Raw genomic sequence first — 21,879 nt, 5'->3', positions numbered from 1 at the left:
TTTGGTTTAGTGTGAATGACACTGTGCACTTTCTATTTATAAGTATTGCCCTCCTCATCTCATAGAAAAGCTGTTTGTGATGGGCTTTGGTTCATCATGTGACTTACTCATCACCACCAGTTTTTGGTGGTTATCAGTGCATTACAATGGTTCAAAACAGATATTAGTACTTCAATATGTTGGTTTATTAACATTACATCAGTTAATGAAATGAAATATTTTATTGTGAATTTAAGTTAAGTCTGTAAAACCTAAAATGTTGCTACCATATTTTTTACGGTGAAGTTCTGGCAACCACAGCTGCCGGTATTTTACCGTAAATGTCTCCTATTTTTTTTTACAGTGTAGGGTAGGCCTAACCCAGGTTTTTTTTTTTTTTTTTTTTTTGGCAAATGGATTACCATTTGTCTTTATTTTACTACAAATTCCATGGTTAAACTATGGTTAGTGTAGCCAAAACCATGGTTAATAATTTGTGATTACCATGGTTAGGTAAAATCATTGTTAATTTCCATAAGGGCTGTGTTGTTGTCTGCCCTAGCTCCCCCTAAACCGATTATAAACGATATGATTATTTGCCTGCTAAATTACTACTGTAACTTTACAGTAGATAATGATAAACCTTTTTTGAGTGATGATTGATGAGCAATGGGCTGCTACTGCGTAACTAAGTAAACAAAGACAAAACTACAATGGCATATTTACAGATGAAACTGACCTGCACTTGAAATCCTGAAAAGTAATTTAGCTTCTTTGCTCCACCTGTGCGCTTATACAGTCCACTCAAATCTCTTGCATTGATTTCTCTGATCTAAACCGTTTGGCGGAGCGCGAGCGAGCCGAAGTGCATTCCCAATCACGACTAACCGATTCATGATTTATTAGAGATTTATTATCGAATGTCGAATTCGGAAACACTCGCTTTAGTACATTCGGCAGGCAATTATATAATAACAATAATATTTAAAAAGCGGGCAAAATCAGCTGCCAAGCCACCGGAAATTGTCCCGGTTCTCCCGATGACCATTCTGCGCCTGATTTCCACAGAGACACGCAGAACGTGCAGGATTCATATATTGTCTTTTTGCTGCTGAATATTTACAGACCCTACACTTTCTACACAGGTTCTTCAAGCGATGCCATAGAAGAACCATTTTTGGTTCCACAAAGAACCATTCAGTCAAATGTTCTTTAAAGAACCATCTCTTTCTTAACTTTTTGTAATCTGAAGAACCTTCTTTCGCCACAAAGAAGCTTTTGTGAAACAGAAAGGTTCTTCAGATGTTAAAGGTTCTTTATGGAACCATTTAGACAAAAAGGTTCTTCTATGGCATCGTGAAGCACCTTTATTTTTAAGAGTGTAGTCCATATCGCGTTTTGATTCAAGTGTACTAACCTACTTTTGATTTATTTGTCCAAATGTTGCATATTCCGTGACATTCCGTGTTATAGGAATTCCAACCAGACCGTGTTTTCCGCATCGCGGAAATCATAGGGCCGTATGTCTCATATTTTAGAGTAGTCAGAGCAATTTGGGAAAGAAATCAATTAAATTTGCATGTGGATGTGTGTAAATATTCAAATGCAATCCCCTTTGTAATCGTTAACATTTTCAGGAGTAACTAATTTATTAAACATTTTTTCTTAGTAACTGTAACTGATTACAGTTACATTTATTTTGTAATTAAATTACGTAATGCTGTTACATGTAACTAGTTACTCCCCAACACTGGATAAGAGTAAAGGCCCTTCACACGGAACGCGGCAAGCGGTGGAATCGCCGCGCGGCTGCCACTTTCTCTTGTAGTGGAAGCGTTTTGTGCAGTTCAGGCGATGGTCGCTTTGCGGTTTCGGAGCTGACGTTGCCATAGTTACAATGGTCAACATCACATTTGCATTTACCAAAAACTAAATAAAACATAACGGAAATTTGTGTTTGTGTCATTCTGTCATTAATTGTTGTCTCTTTTTTTTTGTCACAAGTGAAGTTGTTTTTTTGATGATTTGCCTAAAGCGCATTATTATCTGTGAGGTCATGATTGAAGTAACAAAATTCCGTTTAGTGATGTCATTGAATGTTCCGGGAAAACTTAAGTTGTGTTTTCAGTGTCGGTCACTGTGCCTTTTAATTGCTTTTTTGGATCCAGCAATTATTCATTTACATATTAAGCACTGGGCAGGAGGATGTGCGTAATGTGACTGAAACCCATGAACCCTTTTTAGAATGGAAGAAGGATAATATTAGGCGGTTGCTACACAACTGTGATGTTTTAAATTAACCTTTTAAATACTTATTGACTAGCGAGACAAAAAAAAAAAAAAAAAAAATATATATATATATTTTCACAGGTGGATGGAACACTTTTTAGTCCAGCATGTTCCTCCATGTGGTTCACAAACAGCTGTGCAGATCATGTTAAGTCCTCTTCTAATGCTATTTACTATTTATTATCTTTAGCTGGATTGTATTTAGTCTTAAAATATATATACTGTATGGTGTAAATATGCGATTCAGAATTTGATGTTTCCTTCTGCTACACAGACAACATTGCTTTTACCTAATGGTTTTAAAATCAGACTTGAAATGAACCATGTTTAAATATACAGTCAGTTATGGATGAAACATTGCCAATTGAACCTTCAAGACATTGCAAAATATATGAGTGCTTTTTTTCCCTGAAAGCCTTTCTAGCATTATCACCAAATTGCCGACCAGACGTAAACTCATTTTTATCACAAATTAATCATGCAAGTAATTGCTTTTCCAAAAACAACTGTAACTTCTAGCTTTGATTGAAATGTACAAAATAAGAGGTTAAAACTACATCTGGAAATTTTCTATATAATTTTAAATACCTTTACTGTCAACAAATCCTACTACATCATTAATTTTCCTGTGACATTTACAATTTTAGGAAACTGACGTTAGCTCAGGTAGACATGCAACTTTTAAACGCTTAAAAACCCTAAAGGTACATACACAAAGCATTTTTTATTGTAAAATAGATTTTTCAGAATGTATTACTGATTTTTTTTTTAAGAGTTGGATGGGTTAACAGACTGAAACGTTTCTAAAACCCTAGATAGGCATATAAACATACTCGTTCAGCTTTTTAACAAGTTCAGCATCAAATAACCCTAGATTTTTTTTGTGTATAATTCCGTTTGAAGTAAATGGTCCATTTAGGGGTTCAAATAGCTCTGACACACTTATGACTCAGCCTGGCAAGTGGTACAAAAACATTAGGCCTCATCTGAAAACAGGTCTGTTCCAACTACATTTTCTAATTTAATTTTACTTGCAGAGAACTGATTAAAACATCATGTCACCTTTTAAAGCACTACTTGTGGAAATACAGCTCTAAATGCATGAGAGTCACAGAACTGCAGTGTTGAGTGTGTGACTCATTGGTGTTCCTTGTGTGAGCATGTGAACACTGTAATAAGTATTGTGAGGGCTTTTTCCCGTGGAGCAGAAACTCACTAGAACTCCCTGAGATTCTTGAGGCTGTATTGTTGCATGTGTAGTTCTGACAGATTAATAAAGTCTGGTCATCCAACAGCACGGAGGCCATAAGCCAAGAAGAGGGCCCTGGATAATTTCATTACAAGTGAAAAACATTCGGATGACATCTCCACCCTGCCACTCTAAATCAATATGAAGTTTTTCCACTTTGTGTTTGATATGGGAAAACAAAATGCATATGTCTTCTGCACAAGGGTAACAGGACACTGTTTTGGTTTAATATTGCAAGATAAAGATTCTGCAATCAAGACTGTTGCTTTAGTATGAAATCAGTTTGATTAATTACTTACGTGTTGCTTTTTTAAGATAGCGTTTTTCTTTAGCGATGTCTTCAAAAAACACTTAGCATAGAAAATAACTTGAGTTAAAAAAATTAACAAACTGTTATTTTTGTTTAAATTCAAGGCCAAAAATGTTAATAAAGCATCAAATAATTCTTAGAATTGCACGTTGGCACAGTTTACAATGTGCCATGTTTGGCAGAAATACTAAACACAGATGAACAATTTGTTTCTTGCTGTAATCTCACAGGCTTTCGTTTTGGACAGTCTTCCTCTAACAGTTCCTTCAGATAAAAAGATATTAAGTGAGCTTTGATGCCATCTAAAAGGGTGATCGTCTTTCTACAGTTTTTCTCCTTTACAAATTGAGCTTCCCTGGAAAGGTACTGTAATTCTTAACCCCAGCAGACACTTCCTGGCTCATCTTAACTGACAGCTTCCTGATGACACTTAAATCAGATCAGTGTCTGGGCTGGGTCTCGGAGAATTCCCCCAATACTTGCAGGATTACACCCCTGATTGCCTTCTTAAAGATGGGGGATAAGAGCAGAGCCCCCACAAGGCCGCACTAAACACAGACATGATGCAATAACTCTACTGGCAGCTTTTAAATCCCCCTTTCCTCTTCTTCTCATGAGATACAGCTGGCCTCATTTCCCCCCCTTCAGCTTTGAGTACTCATTTATAACGACTCCTAAAGGAGGTCATGATTTCTTGTAGTTTAATGGGCAATTTTTGCCCATTCTTTTGTGTGTGCCTTTGGAAATACTTTGATTGTGATTAGACATGCAACTGCATTTAAAACATGTAGATAATTACGAAAATACAGAACGAATTGCAAGTAAATAAACGGCAGACTTCACAACATGTTGCAGTCTAATAGAAACAATATTTAGGGCTTCGCAAATGAGAAAGTATATAGCCCTAACAAATGCATCCGTGCTTGATTCACATCTGTGTACTGTTTGGCCAGTTTAGAGTTTGCCTTTTATATATATTTAAGTGATGTATAGCTTTCTTCTGTTTCGTAATCATGTTTTTTCTGTCAGTGATTGCTTGTTTTGAGGTCTTTGCGAGCTTTTTAACTTGAGTGACTTGAGTGATATTCTGTTTTAAGCCTCACTGATTCCACAAAATTAGTTTATAGCTGTAATTTGATGAAATTCCACTCTGTCTAAAGTGATATACTCAGTAGTGAAATGAACAAAGCCTGATATGTGCCACATATTTGTGGTGCCGGGCACATTTTAAGCTTTTGTATTTCTAAAGTGTCTGTGAATCATCAGACGACAAAAATGAAATGAAACATAACAGAATAATAATGGGACACCGGGGTGAACTCAGCTGAAGAATGAAAAGACTGAAACAGAAAAAAAGGTCTGCGGAAAAAAGACTCCCTGACCAGTGTAGCAGCCCATGAAATTGAAGTTTGGATGGCTGAACGTCTTTCAATTTTTGGAACTGTTCTGGAAAAGAGGGAAAATTGATTGCTGCTCTCCACTTTAAAAGGAATTGATCCCTACAATCAAAATATGGCTGACGTTCTTGGCCGAGTGGTATGTTGGCACTGTGAACTTTGCTGTTGGGGCTAACATGTTTGCTCAGATAATTGAGAGACAGCATATTTGATGTGAGACAGCTTTGCCAACCACTTTAAATACCTAACCCAAACTTCAATTTCAGTAAGACTGTGTATACTTATACTTCATATTAGGGACTTGCTTTAGAGGTTATATACAGTATCAGAAAAAAAGGTACAAAAACTTTCACTGGCACGGCACCCTTACAAAAGGTACACCTTTGTACATTTACCCCTAAAGGATGCACATTAGTACCTAAATGATACATATATAGAGGTATTCTATAATGTTTAAGATAAATTATTTAGTTTTGTTTTGTTTTATAACCAGTAGTTTCTGTGGTGGGGACTTTCACTGACTCTTTCCATAGGTGGTGACAAGAGAATTAGTCGGTTAATCTTTAATCAAATTAGTTTTTAAAGGGCACCGATTATGCCCCTTTTAACAAGATGTAATATTGGTCTTGCGTGTCCCCAGAATGTGTCTGTGAAGTTTCAGCCCAAAATACCCAACAGATCATTTATTATATCAGCTGGAAAATGTCATTTTTGGGGTGTGTCTAAAAAAGAGCTGTTTGGAGTGTATCGCTTTAAATGCAAATGAGCAAATGTCTCTATATACGTCTCGCTGCATTGCATATCTACAGCAATAAACAGCAGGTAGAAGCAACATAACTGAGGGCGAGAGAACCTGTGTTTAGCCATACATTTGGGAAGCCAAATGCACTGAAAGTGGGACGAAAGAGCGTGATGTTACAGAGCTGGCGCCGTGCTGACCAGCTTCGCGACCGCGCTACGAACGGCGTGAAATAATCTCACAAGCGCGGCGCTGATCAGTTAAAAAAATACTTAATGTACAAACACAAATACGGTTAAAACGCTAAGCACTATAACGACATGACATTCACAAAGGAGTCTGAAGTGATACACGTGCTCTGAGAAGCACATGCTGTGGGTTTGTTTGTGATTATTTTCATTGACAGAGCAAAATAGATAGACAATTATTGGCAGTCACAGTAGAGCCGTTGCGAGTCTCTGAGTAACATGATTCGATGAGTCAAAGATTCAAAGACTCATTCAGAAAGGTAATTACTTTTCGCCACCTACTTGCGCAATGATGTATCTTGCAAAACGAGTCACTAAATAGTTCCAGCAGCATGTTTGGACTGTGAACAAAGATTCAATTTTGTTTAATTTTGCTTAAATCTAAATCAGAATTTCTGATAAAAATCAGATCACAAAGCTCTTAGGTTTAAATTTAATGAAGCCAAGTTCTCCACTTATCTGAACAACTTTTAAGTGTTGAAGGGATGTTGAATTGACCATGTGGCAGCTCAGCTCTCTGTGAGTAGTGGGAGGAGAGATGGAAGAAAGGAACGTCTGCATGTTTTACAGAAAGAGAGTAAGAGAGATAGAGAGAGAGGGAGTGTGGCACCACTTCACTGAGCAGAGTAAATAGTAAAGAGTTGTGACTGGGACCGTCCAACTACTTGGACACAGAGAAGCACAGCAAACACAGGCCACCATCTACAACAATGAATGACATCAAACTGGCCCTGCTGGGCAGTGAGGGAGCAGGCAAATCTGGTGAGTACTCATCTTATACTCTATGTAGTTTGTACATTTATATGCATATATCTGTCTTTAAGATTAACTAAAACTTTACAGCACTCTTTAACCCATGTGCCAGTTGCATGGTCCTCACATTTTCAGTTGGAAATCATCCATGTGTGAGCTGTGTAGTAATGTGTGTGAGTGCTTCACAATGCACTGAGACATTGTGTCTGCCCTCTACAAACACTGAAAGCACTTTGTATATTGGAACAGATCAGTAGTGAGGTCATGGTTATACAAGTCATCTCAGAGGGAAATTAAAATAGATGGTTGTGAGAGGCAAGTAATTGCTGAAATTGGGGAAAGATTATTTTTTGTTCCACTCAGAAGCATAGGAACATTTAGCCCTTCAGGCTGCATACCTGTGCTAATGACTATTAAGTGTTTGGGAAATGATGCTATGTCCCCTGAGAACGAAACTCTAGTTCAGAATCAGTCAGGATTCTGATTCAAATGACCAGGGTGAAGACAGAATTGAACAACAAGGAGAGGTCTATTGTTGCACATTTGAGAGGAATACGAGTTGAATCCTGACTGCTTAATGGTTTATATTTGGGTAGAGGGATTGAAAGCAGCCGCTAAGTGCGCATTTATGCATGGAAACTCAAGCCCCGACTTCAATGAGTCAATGAGCCAGCATAGCTTCATGGCTCAAATATTTCATATAGACCAGGTAGTGTGCTCATGGAGAAAATGTAAGCCAAATATGCACCAGTGTTCACTGTAGACTGGCCAGGTCTTTGATGAGGGGCTGGACTTTGACCTTGTGCCCTCTCTACTTATTTTAAGCTGTCATATGAGTCATTTACATCAAGGCTTAGGATGATCAATCTCAATAAGTGACTAATCAATCATCTCTTCTCTCTTGTCCTCAGCGGTTTTGGTGAGATTCTTGACCAAGCGATTCATAGGAGAATATGCGTCAAATACCAGTAAGTACAGTCTCACATGCACATTTAACAACACAGCCAGAACTTTACTCATGTGTTCATGGGTTTTATCTGCCATTATGTCTGGAATATTATTAAATGCTGTAATTCACATAACACAGCTTTATTGTTCATTTAATAGATGCAAGCTTAGGCAAGAGGATGTCCTTTACATACAATTGGAAATAAGGATGCATCTGACTGTAAAAATGAGTGAAATGAGTAAAAGGATTAAAATGACTAAAAAGAATAAAGACTAAAAAGAATAAATTTATACAAAGCTTATTGCAAAAAAAGTGAGAACTCTCTAATAGTACAGTGTAAAATAGTTTTTTCATTTTTTTATAGAAAAATACAAATTGTTGTTTTAGTGTCATATGTTATTCTAATGGTGTTTTGTTCTATATACACCATATTTACAATGACTGTTTACAATTAACTGATTCATCATGTTGCTTTCTCTTTTAACACCTTTATTATTACGGTGGTTATCAATTAATTTTAAGGTACAAAGCAGATTTTGGTACTTGTAGTAGTTTGGTAACATAACTGATTTGTAATGTAATTTGTAATGTGCCTTTCTTCCCGGAGGTGCATGAGGAGCTCAACTGGTTCCTCCTCCCTCACCACCCTCGATGGTGGGGCAGCTAGGGGGTTACAAGGGTTCCCCCGGTGGAGCGGTCGGTTGCGATGCAGTTGTGTCCTAATACCACCTCCAACCGGCAGGGAGAACCGTGCCTCCCCTCCCGGGTCTGTAGGTACTCGACTGGCCAGCGATGCTTATACGACCTGTGGAGAAGCTGCCTCCGCCTTACACGCTACGGCGTAATTGCAAGTGCACCAGGCCAAGGCACTGAGGGACTTGCACGAGGGTGGTCACGACCCGGAAGTTCGCAGAAAACTCCGCACTGCGGCGGATCTTGCGCCACGAGCAACGAAGGTTACGGCGCGGTCTCTGGGTCCTGCGATGTCCACTATGGTGGTCCAGGAGCGCCATTTCTGGCTGTGACTGGCTGACATGCGCGAGACGGCAAGACACTATTCTTGTCCGCCCCCGTGTCCCAGGCCGGCATTTTCGGCGACACGGTGGAGAACTTGCCCAGCAGTTCTTCGCTGACCAAGGCAGACTGAGGCCATCAGGTACATCCTGCCAAGAAGGCCGGTGTGCAGCTGCTGCCATCGCCGAGGGCGGCCCCCCTGCCACCGCCCCGCTCCTGCGGCCTCCAGCAAAGCTGCGCCGTGGAGCTGGTCGCAGGGCAGCCGCCCCGCCCGTCCAGGCCCCCGCCAAACCTGGTGGCAAGCGAAAGAGCAGAGGCCCTGAGACGGGCAACCCAGAGGTGGAGGGACCTGCTCTTCAGGAGATGGTAAGCACACCACTCCCTCCCCCGGAGGAGGGCCGGGCGGAGAATCTTTTCATCTTTTTCTGCCACTGACCTCTCGGTCGGTGGTATCCAAATACTCGACAAAGAGCAATTCCTCTATTCGTTTAGTTTACACTCGAAGTAGATTGGTCCCTCTAAGCGAGATCCCAATTCGTCGGTCATCCGACGTGACGTCTCCGTTCCCTCCTTCAGGGAACGAGGGTTACATACGTAACCGAGACATTCCATTTTGTTTTTACTCCTTTAGCTTTCATTATATGGACAAAGATGTTAAAATATTCTTCACAATATCTACTTCTGTGTTCCACAGGAGAAAGCCATACAGGAAAGACATTAGGCTGAGTAAATGATGACACAATTTTCATCTCTAAATAATGAATGTTTACATTGATTTTTAAAAGGCCACACTCTGTGTACAAGCAGGGCTGGTGTATGTTTTCCTGTTGTCTAGTTCCTAAAAGTCCATTCCTTCCAATCATGCCATGGATTTTTGAGGCTCCCAGTAATCACTGCACCTCTGATACAACTACATGTATATCACATCACATGTATTCGGTCTCTACTTTTATTCCCTTGAATTTTATATGAGCATCTAACAGTCTACCTTGATTTCAGGGGTCCGATTTTATGATGCGCACATTTGTTTTAATACCAAGGTTTTTATCCAACATAATTTTTTGCAGACTCCTTATACCATAAAAGGCTCTCCATTGATGGAAGACAGTTGAACTTGGAAGTCTTTGATCCGTGCTCACAGGTATGTGTTTATTCTTTCATAACAGCTACCCTGAGCTCATGGCTAGCGTTCATACAAACACTGCCATAGGGCGACATGCTCAGATATAACAGCTTCTTATGGGAAATGCATGTTGTGCTCTGATGGGATTTATGATCTTTCCCTGAAGCAGAGTATGCAGTGCAGAGCCTTTGAAAACTGAGCCTCATGTCTTACAGCTGCTGCATCTGGGAACTTTTACTTCTCCAGTTGTTGTTTTACTTTGATTTCCAAAACTGAATTCATGAGATGGACACCTTTCTACTCTGTAACGAAATGCCTGAGTGTATACAGCCAACACTGGCAGTCAATCACTGCATCCAAAACAAAAACTTCTGGTAGAGATCTAGTCAACTCTAAACAAATGAAACAACAATCCGCTATTCCATTTTGTTAGATGGGACTTTGCATGAGCATGTGTTTTTGACTGGACCTCTGTGTGCCCCCCACCCCCTGGCAGAGTGAAGAAAGCAAATGTATCCTAGAGGAACCACTGGACTGGGCTGATGGCTTTGTGGTGGTGTACACCATCAGTGACCGTACATCCTTCCTAAATGCCAAAAACATCCTGGCGCAGATCAAAGAGAGTCGTCGAGAGACCTGTAAAGGGTGAGTCTCTCCAGTGACCTTTTGACCTTTGTCTGATGTTGACTGGAATAGGACGAAGGAGTTTTAATGAATTAATGAGGACCATTTGCAGAACAGAGTGGAGGCTTCCTGCTTGGATCTGTGCACATCTGTAAAGGACAGACTGGGTCACATCAAATAATCAAAAGAACTGTCCATGTCCGCACGGTTTCCAATGGTTTCGATAACTGTATTATGACCAGCAGGCCAAAACTTTCCAATTTATTCCATCACATTTATAGAGAAATTTAAAAGTCTGGATGGTTTAGGTTTCACTGGTTATTTGTCATTTGAAAGTCCTTTGAAACAATAGTAAGTGAGCATAAGACTGGGCATCTGGAGTCCATTAGAACTCTGAAATGGGCAAGGAGATCACTCATGGGTGGTCAGAATCCAACATGTTTCTTAAAACCGGCTTAAAAATTGACACTTCAAAAAATGCAGCAAGTGGTTGTTCTTGTAACATGAAGTTTTAGCTTTGCAGCAAATTTCCAACCACATTGCGACCATTTGATTTTTTTTTCTTTGTCAATTGTTCCACTTGCTATGGTGTCAGATGAGGGAAAAATATAAGCTATGCCATTGCCATTGTTCCAATTAGGACACACATTGTGAGAAAAGAATCTCAGTGTTTGAACATGTGCTGTATAGCATTATTAAACTAGATTATAAATGTATAAATCTAATTATAAATGTATTCCTAACCACTATTTAATTTACTTAATAAATCATATGGCCATGTTCGGATCACAAAGCAATTTTCTCCTGAAAGCAAATAATCTGATTTCATTTCAATAGGGAGGTTCCCATCTGCCTGATGGGTAACAAGCAGGACTTATGCCACAGCCGCCAAGTGAGTGATGAGGAGGGCCGCTCTCTGGCCCAGGAGAACAAATGCCTCTTCCAGGAGGTTTCGGCAGCTGAGAACTACCTGGAGATCTCCAACCTCTTCACAAAGCTCATCCGCCATGTGATGGAACAGCTTAAGCATAGAGGCGACCGCAGGCGGTACAGTGGCTCCAAATCCATGGCCAAGCTCATTAACAATGTCTTTGGCAAGAGGAGAAAGTCTGTTTGAGTGCAGAACATGAAAGAGCCCAGAAAAGAGCAATGAGTCTTCATTGAATCAGTAATGGAGATTTGTCCCTGTTAAACCTGATGTTCTTGGAAAGGTTTTATGTGTATGAATAGAAGTATGCTTTGATATATAGTGCAAATTCAAATTCAAACCACTATGAAAAATCCCACGCAGCCAAGATCATCATATAGAGCAGTGGTTCTCAGTGGTACTGTTTGACTCCAAGCCCCTTCAACATTATTTGACGGTCCCATGACTTTTCCAGGTGTTCATGATTAACTGGAGTAAGTATTTTTACAAATTTTTTTTTTTACTCAAGATTATTTATTCATTTACATGACTTTTCCCACATGAGGCCCCTGATATATAGTATAATTAGCAAGGGTAAAGAGGTACTAGTTATAAACAGAATAGGGGTAGACAGAATAAATTAAAGGGGTGGTTCATAAAACCAGGAAATCATCAGCACGTTTATTGGAGAAAGGACAGTGTGGTGTAGAATAAAGGTAAATATATATATATATATTTTTTAAACGAAGCATTAACACATGTTAGACTGCACCCCAAAAACACAATCAAGTCTATAAAAAAAAGCAGTCAAACACCCCTTTAAAACAAATAAAGGCATGTGTGTATATAACACTATTGATTTACAGTAGCTGACACAGTATCCCAATGACACATACTTTGCGGTTCGCATTACCATCTTTGCATTTATTTGCATAAATAATTTTAGTACAAGAGTTACATTTATGGAATGTGTTTTTCTTTAGAAAGAAAAATTTTTGCCTTATTTTTCTATATTATTTTATGATTGTTCTCTTATCTGACTCAGAAGAGTCAGAAAACCCAAAGCTACTTTTGTCTTAAAATTCATATTTTTGTTGACATACTGTATACACCTCTTGATAATATTTTCAATATCTTTGAGAGGAATGGGGAATGTTTGCAAATTCGTGAAGCTTTTGCTTTTCTCTTGAAAGAGTAGCACACATTCTTTCCCTTGCTCTCTGAAAATATTTTAATGGCATGAGATCGAGTTTGCGTCAAGGAATGCACAACAAAGTTGAAGGGAATTTCATATATCGAGATACTGTGATGAGGTGTAAAATGCAGGTAAATTACCTTTCTAACAAAAACCTGTGGCAGAGGAATGAAAATAAAACTCTCCCGCATTCCTTCCGTAGCATTCTCAGGGCCTCTTTTTGAATAAAAACAATGAACTGCAGATTTTCCCATACTGTACATTGCAAGGTTTGTGGGCCCTTGGGAATGACCTGTGTAAAAACACATTCTGCTTTAGGTTAATCACAAAAACAAAGTAAAACAAGCCTACAAGAAATGTTATCAGAACTTTGGTTAAAGGGGTCATATGATGTTGCTAAAAAGAACATTATTTTGTGTATTTGGTTTAATGAAATGTGTTTATGCGGTTTAAGGTTAAAAAAAATGCCCCGCCTTTCTGAAACGCGTAAATTTTTACAAAGCTCATCGGTCTGAAAAGCGAGGTTTGCTCGGATTGGCCAGCTATCCAGTGCGGTGTGATTGGCCGAATACCTCAAGCGTGTGACGGAAATGTTACGCCCCTTACCATATTGTGATGCCCTGTCCGGCCGGAGCAATGAGACAAAAACATTAAAACCCATTATAAACGAGGCATTTGTTGCATCCAGTGGGGACATAATTACGGATTATAATGACTTATACTGTCTTTTTAAACATAAAACAATGTCTGCATTTGTGATCGGAGAAATTAAAAACTACAAGTCTTTATGCACCAAGAGCTTGTAACACTCCAAAGAGAAAGGAAGAATTGAAATCGCATCATACGACCCCTTTAATGTTCTAGCAAGTTTCTCTCAAAGTAATGAAAAAAGAGTTATTCTGGTAATGTTAACAGAATGTTCATTCAGAGTTATCTGGTCTTTACTAATGTTCTCAAAACATTATTTCTACATCATTCATGGAATGTTTTATTTCGGAAATGTTTAGTTGGATGTTCATCTAATATTTTTTTAAATGTTGCTACTTGTTTCAGCATATTCAGAGAACATTCAAAAATAATATGCCCATAATGTCTGGAAAATTATAAAATGGAATGATCCCTTACCGTTCATATAACAACAAAAAAAAGTTTTTAAAGCATTTAAAAAAACTGGGCATTTCGAATGCTCAGAGAACATTTTCATAACTTAATGGGAATGTTTGCAAAACATCCTTAGAGCATATTTTTGTTAGCTTGTATTGCATCAAAATCAAATTCTAGGGCTGTCCCATTGTCAAAATTGTTCCGCAATGCACTGTAAATCACTTATACCCTGCTTGCACTGTAAATCACTTATACCCTGCTTGCACTGTAAATCACTTATACCCTGCTTATATACTGTCATGGTTCAAGTCTCACAATTCAAGAAAAATGGTGGATGAGTGGATATGTCATCATGCCACTGTACTTTAAGAGCTACTGTGAAGATGCATGCTAAACAACACAAATCATACTAGAAGGGCACTAGTCCTGGAATATAATACAGTGATGTTGTTGATAAATACCAGTGACATTTATGTGTGACCCAGTTTTCAATCAGTGCCCCAATGTTTAGTGGCCTTTTGCGAGTGCCTGAATTTGTGTTCACGATATACTGATTCACAACCTATAGGGAAATGGGGAGTGTAATGGGACACAGCAGCAGAAGCCATGAAAGACTTCCAAAGAAATTCAAAGAATCTCAGAAATATCAATAAATTTAAAGTTGTCCATGAAGAAAAAAGGTAACATTCTTTTGTGCAAGGCTGCTTATCAGATGAAGGACAAAGTAAACAGAATTTACTGCTGCTAAAGTTTCAAAATACAATACTGATTCTACTTTTCAGATTATTGTTTAGGTACCAGTAATGTCATGTCAAGTTCAGTAGTTTGTGTGATTAGCTTAAGCAGGTTGTGTTTGTCTATTATTGTAACTTGTTTGAAGTGCAGCTTTATAATGCAGAATTCCACTTCATATTGTAGATAACTTTTCTTATAACTGTAGCTAAAGTAAAATGTGTATACCTTGATTTTTTTTAAAAATGTAATAACATGTTCACTAACCTAATAACCTACCAATAAAATGGTTACTTTTTTATTATTGTTACATTTCTTTTATAGTTAATAAGGACACTGCTTGGACACTCTTATCATACAGTTGAGGTCAAAAGTTTACACTCCCCTTTCAGAAATGGCAAAATATTAATTATTTTACCAAAATAAGAGGGATCATACAAAATGCATGCTATTGTTTATTTAGTACTGACCTGAATAAGATATTTCACATAAAAGATGTTTACATATATTCCACAAGAGAAAATAATAGGCTAGTTGAATTTATAAAAATGACCGTTCAAAAGTTTACATCTCAATGATTTTTAATACTGTGTGGTTACCTGAATGATCCACAGCTGTTTTTTTTGTTTGTTTAGTGATAGTTTGTTAATGAGTCCCTTGTTTGTCCTGAACAGTTAAACTGCCTGCTGTTCTTCAGCCATCCATCTTTTCACACTGAGGACAACTGAGCAGAGGCAGACAAAGTACTCAACTCCATTAATTGAGTGAAAGTACAGATACTGCTGGTCAAATATTACTCCATTACAAGTAAAAGTTGTAAAGACAGATTTTTACTTAAGTAAAAGTACAGAAGTACTTGCTTTTAAAAGTACTTAAGTACCAAAAGTAAATTTCCTTTCTTATGTCAATGCACTGTTTTATTGTTGTACGTAGTACTTACAATACTTCTGAAGCAACTTACAATACATTACACCTACTGAATACAGTACAGTGAAATCCTGTAAATACAGAGTGATAAGGAAGATAAAAAACTCAAACTAAACTGTCTGAAAAAAATAGAGTCACGTTTTAGAGAATAAAAAAATCACCCACTGATTTTCAAAGCTGCTACAGAGTAACAACTTTCTACTTCGAGGACCTTGATAGAAATGTGGTGGAGTGAAAAGTACAATATTTGTCTTTCAAATGTAGTGAAGTTAAAGTCATAAGTTCCCAGAAAAAATAATACTCAAGTAAAGTACAGATACCCAAAAAGTGTACTTAAGTACAATACTCAAGTAAAAGTACTTAGTTACTGTCTGCCTCTGCAACTGATGGACTTTAATAGCTGCATATGAGTCCCTCAGTTGTCCTTAGTGTGAAAAGATGGAACAAATACACAAATATTCTGCAAAACCAAAGAATTTGTGGGACCTGAAGGGTTTTTCTGAAGAACATCAGGCAGTTTAACTGTTCAGGACAAACAAGGGACTCGTGAACATTATGCTGTGGATCATTCAGGTACTGTAACAAAACAGTATTAAGAATCAACGTAAACTTTTGAACGGGGTCATTTTTATATATTCACCTAGCCTAGTATTTTCTCTTGTGGACTATATGTAAACATCTTTTATGTGAAATATCTGATTCAGGTCAGTACTAAATAAACAATAACATGTATTTTGTATGATCCCTCTTATTTTGGTAGAATAATTAACCTTTTGCAGATTCTGAAAGATGTAAACTTTTGACCAACCTGATATGTTTGGAATGAATCTTCTCTTACTGTGTCAAAGTGTTGATCTAATTTTTCAATCATGTCTAAATTGACTCTATTTTCACATGAGTGCAACTTTTGTTTTGATTTGATTTATATTAGTTAATTATATTAGGTCAGAAAAAAATCCACGTGCCACTTAAGTCATGAACCTTACAGGAGCTTATGATCCACTAGATGGAGACAAACACCTAGTACTTCCTAACCGTTTTAACCAGCGAAAACTAAACGAGAAGCACATTTTGTGAATGCTCAGTGCCAGCTTATTTTGACTTATGGACGTTTTTGTTTAAATTGCATTTAAAAACAATACTTTATACAGCATAATATTCACACACATTTTTAAATATTACATTTAATCAAAAGCGAGTTAAAGAATTTCCTGCAGATATTTCAGCTTTAGCACGAGCAAGATTAAAATAAACGTCTTTAAATAGGCTATGCCACGATATAACACAATACCTATTAAGTGGGCGTAGCACAAGCCCCAGTGATATTCTGCTGTGCTTCAGTAAACTGTACTACTAAATCCTTCTCTGACTAGGGAGCAGCAGCATACTGATCCTAGAGACATTTCCCGTGACAATCATGTCGTCTGCCCAGTGTTTTTGGTGGTGGTTCGGAATTATTACTGCAGGAATGAATGACTCATTTGAGTCAGTTCATTTCAATGAACTGCTCGAACTGTAGCATAACAGTCGGAATCGGTTCGCGATTCAGTAAGAATCATTCGACGCACTGAATCGTTTTGTCCTGATTGTAAAAACAACACTTAAGACCCTGGATGAAGTGGAATATTTATCTACAATATATATTTTTTAATCAAATCTGCAAATAGATCCTGCCAGCGATGGAGATTTATTAGGCTGTGCTAACATCTCATCCAGGTAAAGACATTTTCAAACGAAAATAACAAACAGTACTCGGAAGTACTTAAAGTACCAAAAAATGCATTGCATATTGCATAAACATTGCATATATCTTGCAAATATCACGGCACGTGAATATGTTAATCATTCAGAATCAGCACAATAGTATTTATCTTATTGTGCCCAAGTAGGCTACTAATGAAAGGCTATAGAAACACCCCTGGTCGTGACATGACAACAATAACCTATAACAATAGGATTCATGCTTCCAGTTACTGAAATTGTTCTTCACATAACTGCAGTGTGCAGGTGTCTCGTTGTTGGTGATGTCCCTCACACCACACCGTAGTTCGCCCTCCCTCCCTCTCGAGGGAGGAAAGTTTGGACAACCGCAAGTGTCACATCTGAAATTCTCTTGCATCAAGGATTTCGATGACCTATAAGAGGCATAACAGCGGAAAACACCTTCGCAAACGCAGCAACTCATATGAAAGGTAAGTGTATATTTATAAATGCGGGTTGTCTTCATGTCTCGTGAGCTTTCACTGAAGAGGAAGCGCGAGTTGGCCAAACGCTCTGTGTTGCCATGGCAACGAGGTCCGGCTCGGCAGTGTAATTTCTATCTCACTAATGTGCACCTAACTAAATCTAACTCGACCATTTCTCGCGGAAAATACAATGAGGATGTCTCTGTAGTCGCATAATGTAAGTAGAACCATTATGCTGAAAGCTTTATGCTACTTTAATTCTGTTTTTGCACCTCAACACGACTAAAACATCTTTTGAGGAATTTTGCTGGGCTAATAACTATCCATTAGACGTGAGAAATGAGAAGAATAAAGAATACGGAAATACGTTTTTTTTTCTTCTGTTAAAAAGCCAGAAAGAGAAGTAGGCTACATGCAGTTATGTTTATAAAATGAAGTGCTCAAACAGAAGAACTTGATTTTAGCACACTCAGGATATAGTCACCTAGCCACTCCATACACAAGCATAGTGGGTGTTTTGAAATATAAGGGAGCAATAAAACATCTATTATTATGCAGGTTCTATGCCAGATAATTATATTTAGCTGGAACAGGTCACAGGGAGTTAATTGCTACTTGCACGAGATTTAAATAATTATTGGCTTTAAGCTACTGAATATTGCCGTGGTTGTGCCAGGTCTCATTTTGTCCTACAAAATAGGCTTTGTCTATGTTGCAGAGTCAGGTATGAACTAATATTTCGTATAGTGTCATTCTATCATTCTATAAGCAAATACGGTCAAATTTATGAGATAGGAAAATATATATCTTTTTTAAATGAAGTAAGATCAAATTCTCATGACATATAGGCTGTGTCTGAAAGCTGAAAAAAGCTGCCTTCTCAGGCAGTGGCCATAGGAAAGCATCAAGGCATGCCTGAATTCATTGTTTACATCACATCCTGTATATTAAAATGCCTTATCTGGTTGGATTTTGAAGCGTAGATTGTGTCCATCGCTTCCTATGATATCCCAGTCTATGTGGTGTGTGGGTTGGCAGTTGGTGGAAAGAATAAAACCGATACAGCAACTGAAAGGAGTAAATTCATTTATTTATATATTTATATTTCAATGCTTTTATTTTATTGAACTTCGAGAAATAAAAGCTAAATATAAGTAGTTACATAAAGATAGTTGTCACTATTTGATTTTCTTCTAGAATGTTGCAAATGATGTTTGGGTGCCTTGGAAGCCTGGCTGAAGCCATTTTCCTTTCAAGGTACATTCATATGCAAAATACTGCTTGTCATTGAATAAAAAAGAAGCAAGGTAGCTTTGGTCAGTTTTGGACACAGCTACAATGTTTTACAAACAGAACTGGTCAAATATTTTCTGTATACACATAAAGGTTCTTTATTGGCATATGGTTGCATGAGGAACCTTTAAAGAGGTCATATGATGCGATTTCAATTTTTCCTTTCTCTTTGGAGTGTTACAAGCTCTTGGTGCATAAAGATCTGTAAAGCTGCAAAGACTAAAGTCTCAAATAGATAGACTTTATAAAAGTTAAGAGTCAGCCATGCCTTCCTAAAACGGCTCGTTCTAACACGCCCCCACATGTCTACCTCACTATGTGGGAAGATTTGCATAATGCCGCCCAAATGTTCACGCAAAGAAAGAAGGCGTAACTTTTATTCTCGCTGTAGTATTGTTGTTGCCGGCGCCGCCATGTCGTGAAGACGCTGTGTGTTTCGTTGTGAAAGCGAAACTACTTTGTTTGGTCTTCCAAAAGAGGACGATATCCGCGTCGTCATGCTATAGCTGATCCGTGCTGGTCGCTGAGGAAATACATCAACTTCGTGCTGTGGATCGCCGGATCAGCTTTCACTGATTTTTTTTTTATTATGGACAAAGTGGAGTCCAGCCCGGGGTCGCTGAGGAAATACATCAACTTCGTGCTGTGGATCGCCGGATCAGCTTTCACTGATTTTTTTTTATATTATGGACAAAGTGGAGTCCAGCCCGGGGTCGGCCTCTGCTCACTCTAGCCCGCCGTGTGTTTCGTTGTGAAAGCGAAACTACTTTGTTTGGCCTTCCAAAAGAGGACACGACTAGAAATCAGTGGTTAAGTTGGATTTACCGTATTGACCCGAATATAAGACGATGTTTTTTTCTTGGAAATACATCTGAGAAAACGCGGTCGTCTTATATTCAGGGTCTAGACTTTGACATGTCAATAATACACCTACAACAATAGGTGGCGCCAAATACGCATAAAACGAGTGTGCCATGAAATACGTAATGTAATGCGTGTTGTAAAGATCGCGAGTAAAAACAAAAGAAAAAGAAAACCTTACAGCTGCATCCTGACTGTCATGTTAGCCTGATGGGACCAAACTCCCTTTGTGATTTTAAAACGTAAGACAGTGCCCAGATTTGAAGACTACAGTAAGATTTAACTTCTACTTTTAATAAGATTTTGGTAGGCTACTATTAGATGGATGGCCTAAATGTCCTAATTCAGATGGGCTACCTATTTATTATTTTTTTAATGGTATATCAAAAAGTGTATATTTTTTAAATGTGATTGTTGGTACATTTTATCAGTTTTTACCATACTTTCAAAACAAAAATTTAAACAGGAAAAATATGCAATATGAAAATAATTGAAGACAAAATGTGTTTTACTGATAAAAAACAAGATTTGTTTTTTAAAAAGCCTTTTTCCAAAAGGTACATCTGGAAAAAGGGGGGGTCGTCTTATATTCGGGCCAATACGGTACAAACTAGGTCATATGATGCTTTTTAAAGATCATTATTTTGTGTATTTGGTGTAACAGAATATGTTGACATGCTTTAATGTTCAAAAAACACATTATTTTTCAAATACTGTACATTATTGTAGGTCCTCTATGCCCCGCCTCTCTCAAACGCTGCGTTTTCTACAAAGTCCCTCCTTCTGACAAGCTCAGTCTCAGTGTTTCCCCTAGGTTTACGGCTAGGGGAAACACACCTTTTTAATGGTTAAATTACATTTTATTAATCAAAAAGCATGTCTAATTAATTAAAATCATGAAACTTAAACAATTTAACATCAATTTATTAAACGTTTAACAAATATTACGTTTAGGGCCCTATGAAATGTTTTATTTGTCCAACCTTATGTTTTATTGTAACCAAATTCTGTTTTAGCATGTCTGATTTGAAAGCATAAAACAGGGGTGCCCAAACGCGGTCCTGGAGGGCCGGTGTCCTGCAGAGTTTAGCTCCAACCCCAATTAAACACACCTGAACCAGCTAATCAAGCTCTTACTAGACATACTAGAAACTTTGTAGCAGGTGTGTTGAGGCAAGTTGGAGCTTAACTCTGCAGGACACCGGCCCTCCAGGACCGAGTTTGGGCACCCCTGGCATAAAACAAGATTAATTTATTCTTACAATAGCCTTATGATTTTTTTTGCTCAGAAATTCTGTGTTGTGTATTTACATTTTGTTTTAAGGCATAAAACATTCATTTAATCTATCTTTTAAGTAATGAAAATTAAACAAATTAAATTTTTTGGAAAATAAAGGTCCTTTAATATTACAATTAAAACATTGAAGAAATATTGAAGTTATAAAATATAATTTAAGAATTTGACAAAAGATGACATACTTTTAATAAAGTTAGAGGAGTCAAATATTACCTCGTAATGGGAAGGCTACTTTTTGATAACATTTTGGATTATTGATTAGAAGGTGCTCCTAAAATTTTGAACGTGCTCCTAAATTTTTTAAGTTAGGAGCACAAGTGCTCCTAAAAAGAAAAGTAAGCGTCGAGCCCTGGTAATATATTTCTGCCAATGCCCTCAAGTTAAACCAAACTTCTATTTTGACGGGTTGCCGTGAATACCTTTTAGATTTCTGTGTGTGTATGACATGATGATGGTTTTACTCAAATGAAACGGTCAAATGCTGATGAAGTGACTCTCAGAGCAGTTCTGGAGATGTTATTCATGTATTTATGTCCTCAGTGAGACGACAGACATTAATATCACCGGAAGCGTCACGAGCGTTTCAGTACGGGTACTACACAAAACCGCGCGTCTGCGCCATTCATTAACACAGAGGCACGCAGAATTCATATTTAAATATGAATCGGAGTGGGCTTACTTTTGTGTGTGTGTGTGTGTGTGT

At 37.9% G+C, this 21,879-nt stretch overlaps 2 protein-coding genes across 4 annotated transcripts in view; both read left to right on the top strand.

The window, feature by feature from the left end:
* The first annotated feature begins 6,921 nt into the window (after positions 1 to 6,921).
* LOC107586038 (ras-related and estrogen-regulated growth inhibitor-like protein) lies at positions 6,922 to 11,821 on the top strand. The gene is made up of 5 exons (XM_016273256.1): positions 6,922 to 6,973; positions 7,876 to 7,932; positions 9,995 to 10,068; positions 10,547 to 10,695; positions 11,512 to 11,821. The coding sequence occupies exons 1-5, from the start codon at positions 6,922 to 6,924 to the stop codon at positions 11,789 to 11,791; spliced, it is 612 nt and encodes a 203-aa protein (XP_016128742.1). The 3' UTR covers positions 11,792 to 11,821.
* A 5,370-nt stretch (positions 11,822 to 17,191) lies between these two features.
* LOC107586037 (serine/threonine-protein kinase 33-like) overlaps positions 17,192 to 21,879 on the top strand; it is a 24,914-nt gene continuing 20,226 nt past the window's right edge. For 2 of the 3 annotated variants that reach the window (XM_016273254.1, XM_016273250.1), the window contains exons 1-2: positions 17,192 to 17,255; positions 17,540 to 17,731. The gene's annotated coding sequence lies outside the window, so the exon portion shown is untranslated. The remainder of the gene's footprint in view (positions 17,256 to 17,539; positions 17,732 to 21,879) is intronic. The other variant, XM_016273253.1, reaches the window with a different exon arrangement.

This window comes from Sinocyclocheilus grahami, unplaced genomic scaffold (genome assembly GCF_001515645.1).
Source record: "Sinocyclocheilus grahami isolate Dianchi unplaced genomic scaffold, SAMN03320097.WGS_v1.1 scaffold76.1, whole genome shotgun sequence".
Lineage (NCBI taxonomy): Eukaryota > Metazoa > Chordata > Actinopteri > Cypriniformes > Cyprinidae > Sinocyclocheilus > Sinocyclocheilus grahami.
Note: the sequence above shows the minus strand (reverse complement) of the source record. Positions and strands in the feature narration are given on the sequence as shown.

Excerpts from the sequence above, each read along its gene's own strand:
- LOC107586038 (XM_016273256.1), top strand. The coding sequence starts at position 6,922 with ATGAATGACATCAAACTGGCCCTGCTGGGCAGTGAGGGAGCAGGCAAA. Across the intron at positions 7,933-9,994 it reads AGAATATGCGTCAAATACCA|ACTCCTTATACCATAAAAGG; the intron begins GTAAGTACAGTC and ends AATTTTTTGCAG. Across the intron at positions 10,069-10,546 it reads TCTTTGATCCGTGCTCACAG|AGTGAAGAAAGCAAATGTAT; the intron begins GTATGTGTTTAT and ends ACCCCCTGGCAG.